General features: G+C 35.5%; 1 protein-coding gene across 8 annotated transcripts; it reads left to right on the top strand.

Moving 5' to 3' along the window:
- Nucleotides 1-1,642: 1,642 nt before the first annotated feature.
- VRN5 (Fibronectin type III domain-containing protein) lies at nt 1,643-6,303 on the top strand. 8 transcript variants are annotated; one of them, XM_088875843.1, is made up of 6 exons: nt 1,654-1,797; nt 2,112-2,236; nt 2,393-2,509; nt 3,223-3,847; nt 4,331-4,641; nt 4,718-6,303. In XM_088875843.1, the coding sequence occupies exons 4-6, from the start codon at nt 3,384-3,386 to the stop codon at nt 5,854-5,856; spliced, it is 1,914 nt and encodes a 637-aa protein (XP_088731969.1). In that variant the 5' UTR covers nt 1,654-1,797; nt 2,112-2,236; nt 2,393-2,509; nt 3,223-3,383; the 3' UTR covers nt 5,857-6,303. The 8 variants fall into 8 exon arrangements, with proteins under 8 accessions (XP_011093310.1, XP_088731969.1, XP_088731968.1 ...); XM_020697833.1 differs by having other exon boundaries at nt 1,670-1,841; XM_011095010.2 differs by having other exon boundaries at nt 1,670-1,841; nt 2,112-2,285.
- The last annotated feature ends 2,013 nt before the right edge of the window (nt 6,304-8,316 follow it).

The following is an 8,316-nucleotide window of genomic DNA, read 5'->3' as shown; positions in this document are numbered from 1 at the left end:
CCCTTTGATCTTAAGATTTTCATTGAAGATCCTTAATCTCGTGGTGTGGCGAAAAATTTGGTATGCATCAACCTACTGTACTTTTTAAAATGAAGCAATCTACCTCCCCATCTAAGGAGGTTAATTGCTTCATTTTAAAAAACACAATGGATAAATTGCTGCATTTTAAAAAGAAAAAGGTAAATTCTGTTTTTTTTTTTTGTTCATAGGGGGATAATTTACTCATTTACAATATTATAGGGGGATTGCTTGCATTTTTTCCTTTAATAAATTAGTTACATTTAATGATGTAGTTTGCACTAGTCCATTTTGATTACACTATCTTGCACGTGCATGTTTCTGTCTTTTTAATTGGACTGTTAGTCGTGAATTTATCCTTGAAATAACGTCTCACTAAGGAAAGAGAATATTTGAAATTATATACCACCTAAATTTACCCTAGTCTTCATTCGACGCTGAATAGAAGTGCACACTCACCATCATAAACCCCCATACGAGGATTCTGAGAATGGCAATAACTCAATTCCAACATAATGATTACATAAATTTGATGTTATCGAGGACTTGAATAACGAATTCTCAAGTCAATTTATAATACAAAATTCATATTCGACCTAAAACACGTATTTTGATGCTTTCTTCTTCCTTCTTTCTCCCCGAATCATAACCCCCAAATGAGGATTCTAAGAATGGCACATGAATGTGTTTTGATAAACTGATTACACAAAGTTGATGTTGTTGAGAAAGTGAACTATTAATTCTTGAGTCAATTTATAATGCAAAATCCATATTTGATCTAAAACTCGTATTTTGATACTCATTCCCCCCCCCCCTCCCCCCCAAAAAAAAAGTCTCACTTAGGTCTCATCTAGGGAGTATTTAAATATTATATACTTCTCGTGGAATTATTGATAGTGGCTATTTATTTTTCAGGACTTTGAGTATGTGTCACATTAAATTTCTATTGACTTTCTTAAATTCCTACAGTTGATTTTGATTTTTTCCCTTGCCAAATCAAATTGTACTATATTTTAATTATTCTTTTTTCCAATAATTTGGATTTAAGGGCACATTTGAATTTGAGAGAAAAAATTGGAGAAAGACTTTTAAATAACTACATTTGAAAAAAATTTAAAATTTATAAATATTTAACAAAACATAGTTCACAATTAGAATTGAAAATTCTGAAATTATTTAAATTCAAAATATCCAAACAAATTCAAAAAAATTATAATTATGAATTTTTAAATTCTTTTCAATCCGAATGCAATCTAAAATCATTTGGCAGTAAAAAGGGTATTTTGGAAAATAAAATCATCAATTTCTTTCTTTTTTCTTTGAAAAATACTTAAATCTAACTAATACATCAATATTACTAATAATAATAAATAAATTATAATAATTCACATAAAAATAAGATAAATATCCAATGAACGTACTTCAGACTTAATTTTAATCATAAAATCATCAATTTCAAAGGAGGGAAACCACTGCTTACAATTGAAACTTGAAAGTACTATTGGGCCCAAACTCAGGCCCAGAGGAAAAATTGAAAGGGCCTTTACTAACCAATCTAAGAGTTCAGTATTTTGGGCTGGGTTATCGGGTACTGACCCGGACAAAAAATATGGGTGGGGCACGGGGTTAAAAACCGACCCGCTGAAAAATCGTGCAGAATCCCTCACGAACACGCAGATAGCATTGCCTCGCACGAGCTCCAAACAGTTCAGCCATCGATTTGGGGCGTCGAGTTTGACGATCAACTCGGAGGGAATTATTTGCCCAAATTTTACTTAGGTAAGATCTCAAAGCCAGAGCAAACCCATCGAGTTCGGCAGAAGGTGAAATCTTTTTTCAACTAAGTGAATCTCCCTAGGGTTTTCAGATTTGGGTTTTAGTCAAATTAAGTTTTCTTTTGTGATTTACTGCTATCATTTTGCGGTATTGGATAGAAATTCTGCCTGCATTTCACTTTTTAGGGATTTTAGTTTTTTTTTTTCTTGTTTATTTATCCTAACTGGTTCATCGAGCTAAGGGAGCAATGGTAGTTTAGGGACTTGAGAAATTGTTGAGTTGTGATCTAGTATCTGTTTTATCTGTTCTGTTGGTAGGATCTTTGTGTTACTGAACCCGATTATTTGAAGATATGCACACAGAATATTTCCCTCGTGTTACTTTCGTTCCTGGTGGTTGGAAAATGTTGCAACAAAATATTGGATATGCTCGAAAAAGAAAGGTCGTTTGGCTCTAATTTTCAGCTTTGTGTCTGCACGTATCAGCTATTAGTATGTTGTATAAATTTTTGTTTTATCTGTATGTCACTTTGAAACAGTTTTAAATTCTATCATTTTTTTTCTGGTTCACTTTAAAAACATTTTCCCCATCATCTCAGGGAGGCCCATTCATGGACAATTCGTGTTCGTTGTGACTGAGAAGCACTGACATATCAATCTGAAACTTTGGGTCAGGATAATTTGGTGTCTGAGAGAAAGATATGCTCTTGTTCAAGGTAAAATTGATTGTTTTTGTTGTGTTACGAATGAATTGCCAGGATTTCATAAAAGCTACTTTTGTCTTTCTCTCTTAGCAGTTGTATCGTTATTGGTCATATTAGTTGTATATCATTTCTTTCCAACTGATAATCTTGTATAAGAAATTGCATGAAGTTTGTACAATATGTTCATCTGTCTAATCAGATGTTATAACATATAAATGGATATTGACGACGGTTTAACTGGAGAAAGCTGTTTGGTACCTGACAAAACAGATTAAAATAATTTTTCCAGTTTTCTAAAGCTACCGCTAAGTGGGGATGGAAAAAGAAATCAGAATGTAAGAAATGTTTACAGAGAATTAGTATGGTACTGTGCTGGGGATTTCTGATATGAATCTCTGAGTAAAATATGTTTTCTATTGTAAAGATAATGATTGAGGAGCCTGAGATACTATGTTGCTGGACAGAAATGGCTATCACAAACCTGACTCATCCCACCCATTGTGTGATTGCTTATAGCATAGTATGCTCAATCTGGAAAACCGCCAAGAATTCCACTTTCTAAAATTGTTTGCATCAACATCCAGTCCCCAATTCATAAGAAAATACTACCTGAATTGTGTTGCTGAGCTTCTGAAAGTCACCAGCATGCATCTTCTCAAACTTGTTATTTCAACTCTGCTCCACATCCTGTAATATAATTCTTATATAATTTCTGTATTCAATAGCTTCATACAGTGTGCAAAGGAAAGGGGAGAATAATGGGAACCCTGATGATGCTTCAAGTTTCCCAGAACTATGAGAAGAATTCTTGAATTAATGTCCAAAGTATCTCAGTTCTCAATTAGTTTATAAGGTAAAGAGGCAATCAACTTCACAAAGCTTCAAAATGGCCGAACAACTTCCAAAGGCAATTAAGAAAGGCTCAAAGCCTCACGAAATCAAGAAAGCATCTTCAAGTCCCAAAGATCAGCATACACTTTCTAAGAAACAACAAAGGAAGGGAGAAAACCCTATTCGAATTCCTCCAAGCCCAGAGCCTTGTGTTGATTTAAGATGTTCAAATTCATGGATTTGTAAAAATTCTGCATGTCGGGCTACTCTTTCGGCGGATGATACATTTTGCAAGAGGTGCTCTTGCTGCATTTGTCATTTATTTGATGACAACAAGGACCCAAGTCTTTGGTTGGAATGCACATCTGAATCTGGTCAGGGTGACTCTTGTGGCTTATCTTGCCACATTGAATGCGCCCTCCAACGTGGTAAGGTGGGGGTTGTTGACCTGGGGTTATTGATGCAATTGGACGGAAGCTACTGTTGCGCTTCTTGTGGCAAAGTTTCAGGAATACTTGGGTAAGCTGTTTACTTTTACTGTGGTTTTACTATCAACCGCATCCCTTCACTCTTCCCTCCTTTTTGCACCTTATTCATTCTGAACTAAATTTTATCGACTACTCAATTAAATAATTGCAATTTGTATTCAATGGAACTAATGAGGAAATAGTTAAAGTTTTTGTTAAGTTCACACAAACTTTACATGTGTAGTTTTGTGCGGTGTTCATTCTCTTGAAGCAATTTAGTTGCATATACCTCTCGACTTTCAAGTCTGAAACATTTGTTAGCTGCAAAAAATATCATTGCATGGCAGCTGTTGAAAAACCGAACTCGTTGATAGATATGGCCTTTTGTTTCCGACTGGCACTAAATATATTTGCTTTCAAGTTTCACTCTATTTTTCAGATAATGATGTAGCATAGGTAATGGAGAGCTTAATTACTAGATTATAAATATATTCAAATGTGGTTTTGCGGCTTTCTAACATCATATGTTTGCCAGATGCTGGAAGAAGCAGTTAGTTATAGCGAAGGATGCTCGCCGTGTTGATGTGCTATGTTATAGGATATTCCTGAGCTACAGGCTCCTGGATGGTACTTCCAGGTTTAATGAACTCCATGAATTTGTTAGAGAAGCAAAAGCCAAGTTGGAAACAGAGGTGGGCCCAGTTGATGGAGTTTCGGCGAAGATGGCTCGGGGCATTGTTAGTAGACTCTCTGTAGCAGTTGATGTACAGAGCCTCTGCTCTCTTGCACTTGAAAAAGCTGATGAATTGATGGCCTTGAAGTCTACAACAGGAATTAATTTAACTGGTAATATGTGTTACATTTTGGTCATGAAAGAAATTTTGGTCATAATGCTCAACTTTACTATTTTCTCCTTTGGCAGAAAGTTCACTTCCTGCGGCTTGCAAATTCGTGTTCGAGGAAGTGACATCTTCATCAATTATTGTTCTGTTGATTGAATTATCAACGTCATCCCATGATGATATTAAGGGCTACAGACTCTGGTACCGAAGGACAAAGGAAGAGATTTACCCTAAAGAGCCTGCTTCTGATTTCCCAAGAGATAAGAGGAGAATTTGCATATCAAATCTGCAGCCTTGCACAGAGTACTCCATCCGGATAGTATCTTATACTGACACTGGTGACTTTGGACACTCTGAGGTCAAGTGCTTCACGAAGAGTGTCGAAATAATTCACAAGAACTCTAACTGTGTAGCAGGAATCCCTGAGAAGGAGAATTCACATAACGAAGGGAGTTCTCGTTCCAAACAACAACACAGAACTGCAACAGACATAGAATTGGACTCAGGATTCAAGGTTCGAGACCTTGGAAAAATCTTGCGGCTAGCTCTGGCTCAAGAACAAGGATGTTTGGAGTCATTTTGTGGTGCTGGTATCCCGAAATGCTTTCATGATGTTCCGGACGTAGTTAAGGTGGAAGCTCAGGAGCAAAGGTTGCCATCTGTTTCACGTCAGCTTGACTTGAATGTTGCTTCTGTGCCCGATCTAAACGAAGAGTTTACCCCCCCTGTTGAGTCATCCAGAGATGAAGGTAATGGCTGCACTTTCGGGCCAGCAGTTGAGGCGGATGATGATGCTTTTTCTCATGAAGTTCTGAGAAAACCGGGAGAAGCACCAGCTGTTGACTCCAAGGAAGATGGTTGCCGAAAGAGGAGAAATAGCACCAATGGGGAAATGCAAGATTCTGATAGCACTTTGACCAATGGATCTCCGTTCCAAGTCCACGCTGTGTCTGGATGCTTGGATGAGAACTTTGAATACTGTGTAAAGATCATCCGTTGGCTGGAATGTGAGGGCTATATCAAGAAGGATTTTAGATTGAAGTTGCTAACATGGTTCAGTCTGAGATCAACGGAGCAGGAGCGCAGAGTGGTCAACACATTTATTCAAACACTAATTGATGATCCAAGTAGTTTGGCAGGACAGTTGGTTGACTCATTTTCAGACATCATATCCAGCAAGAGGCCGCGAAATGGTTTCTGTAATGAGTTTTGGCATTGATTGTCTGGGCTCGTCGGAAGATTATACTGCTAGTTATGTCGAGATTATCATTCTGGGATAGATTATTGCTGATTATTGTTGGTTCTTTGTACAGGCATTTTTTTCCTAAGTGTCCTCAGGCGATTCATTTGTTAATCAACAAACTCTCAGCTAGCAGACGTGGTTCCCGTTCATGAAGATAGTTCCTGACATCCTTCACTAGGTCAGCCCATTGTTTAAGGAGACATCTCACACATTGTGGGATGCATTTTCATTATTTTAAGAATCTCCTTTATTACATTCAGTAGACAAAAATTGTACTGTAGCTTCGATTAACAGTAGATTGGTAGATTCTTGACTTTGGCTTTAGATGTTTCGTATTTCCTATACCATTTAACTGTTGTTCCAAGAATCTCTCGTCCTGTTGTGATCTTTCCCAGTTTTTAGTGGTATGATTTAGTTTCTGCATTCTTGATCTGGTTTTTAGCTTTTAAGGAGTATAACCATCTGCAGACTAGTACTCTGAGGTTGTGCCCTGAGGGTTCTGGTTGCATGCAACTGCCTGGTACTCTCGGTGGAACAATCTATGCATATCGTATTTTTTCTATACAAATTATGTTCCCGACGAAGGTGAGATGAACCTCAAATCCTTGTCACTCCAAAAAACTCAAAATTTTTGCATTGATCGTAAAGCCATTGCTTTTAGAAAACACAGAAACATCATAGTACCTCTACATTGAAAATCTAAGAAAACATGTTAGAGTAGTGCATGCATTGAATTAGCAGAAAAACAGGAGACCATAATTAATTAAGAATAAGATATCATTCATTAATATTCTTGTGTGCTCACGTATATATGTATGAAGAGTTCACAATTGAAACATTTTCTCAAGGGATAATTACCTGTTACGAACGTTGGTGCAATTATGTGTAAATTCTCAATGGTTTTAGTACTCTTTATTTGTTTTCGTCTAACAAATAGGTTCTTTCGATGATAAATTTATTGAATTTGTTGATATTAATACAAAATTAATGACGATTTATATTTATCAAATTAATTTATTACTGATTTATTGTAGGTTATATAAATTTTTTCTAACTAAACTACTCTTATAACAGTGAAGATATACATCATCACGTGTATTATGCGTGAAGATGTACGAGGGGTAATTTGATCATAAAAAATTTAATTGACCTGTAATAAATAAATATTAAGTCTATCTGGGGGTAAATATGAGTTTTTATCCTATTTTTTACTAATATCAAAAAATTCGGTTAAATTTGACTAGCAGAGGGATTCGTTTGATAGATGAAAACAAATCTCAAGGCTACTAGATGCTATTTTTAAAAAAAATAGGAGATTACATATAATTACAACAAAATTAGGGGATCAGAGTGTAATTATCCTTTTTCTTAAAAAAGAGGATAGTCACACCGTTCTCTACGAGGTTTGATGCAATTATATGTAGAATCCTTGTGATTTGAAAAATTATATTTAATACTCTTGACGTTTATATTTGTCTAACAAATTAATCATTTGTTAGATCAAAACTTCAAAAAGCATCGAAGGGAAACTATAAGGGGCTGTTCCGAAAGGGGCCTTCTTTGGCATAAAATGGGGTATTTCTATTTGCTTAAGTGATCATAAAAAGTAGTCGCAGCTATTGCTAGAGGTTCCCGGGCCAGCCTCCGTTCGCCTATTGGGGAACCGTTAAGGCGTTAGCATCGAGACTAGACGAGATGGCTATGGTTGACATTAAGAAAATTTATTGAATTTGTTGATATTAGCTAAAATTCAAAATAAAAATCATAATATGGCAACTGACTTATGTTCACTCATTGCAGGTCAAACTAAAATATTTTTATAAAGGTGAAGATATAACTTATTATATGCATCAACGTGTGAGGATATATAAAAATTAATTAGGTTAAAACGTATTTATTTTTGACCTACAATATGTCAGTAAAAAGTCAGCTAGAGTTAAATATAGATATGCATTCAACTTTTTTACAAATATTAACAAATGGAGGAATTTATTTTTCGAAAATAAACAAAAGTTAGGGGTATTAAATATAATATTTTAAATCACAAGAATTAACGTATAATTATAGCAAATCTTATGAAAGTGCATTGTATTATCCCAAGAAAAACAAGAAAAGAAAGAAAGGGGAAGGAAAATGTATGGCGTGAGGACAACGGCGGATGCAGGTATCAAGAATGGTAGAGTTGAAGGCGACAGGCATGTCCAGTTAACGGATTTCCGCGAATCCCAGAGGCAGAGTTGGAACTCATCGGGAGATCTATTGCCGATGGAGTCTTATGAAATATGAGTTACTTCTTACAATTTTTGTCAATACGAGGAATGTAATGTAGTAATAGAACAAAATCAAGATATTAACTATTTATCTTTTTATATACAAAAGAGTAATTACATATCTTTTTCTTTAAATATATATATATATATATATAATATGACAAAA

This window comes from Sesamum indicum, linkage group LG11, assembly GCF_026168435.1.
Source record: "Sesamum indicum cultivar Baizhima isolate 11 linkage group LG11, ASM2616843v1, whole genome shotgun sequence".
Classification (NCBI taxonomy): Eukaryota; Viridiplantae; Streptophyta; class Magnoliopsida; order Lamiales; family Pedaliaceae; genus Sesamum; species Sesamum indicum.
This window is presented reverse-complemented; position numbering and strand designations above follow the sequence as displayed.

Coding starts and splice junctions, on each gene's coding strand:
- VRN5 (XM_011095008.3), top strand. CDS start 3,384: ATGGCCGAACAACTTCCAAAGGCAATTAAGAAAGGCTCAAAGCCTCAC. Junction 3,848..4,330: donor AAAGTTTCAGGAATACTTGG/GTAAGCTGTTTA, acceptor TATGTTTGCCAG/ATGCTGGAAGAAGCAGTTAG. Junction 4,642..4,717: donor AACAGGAATTAATTTAACTG/GTAATATGTGTT, acceptor CTCCTTTGGCAG/AAAGTTCACTTCCTGCGGCT.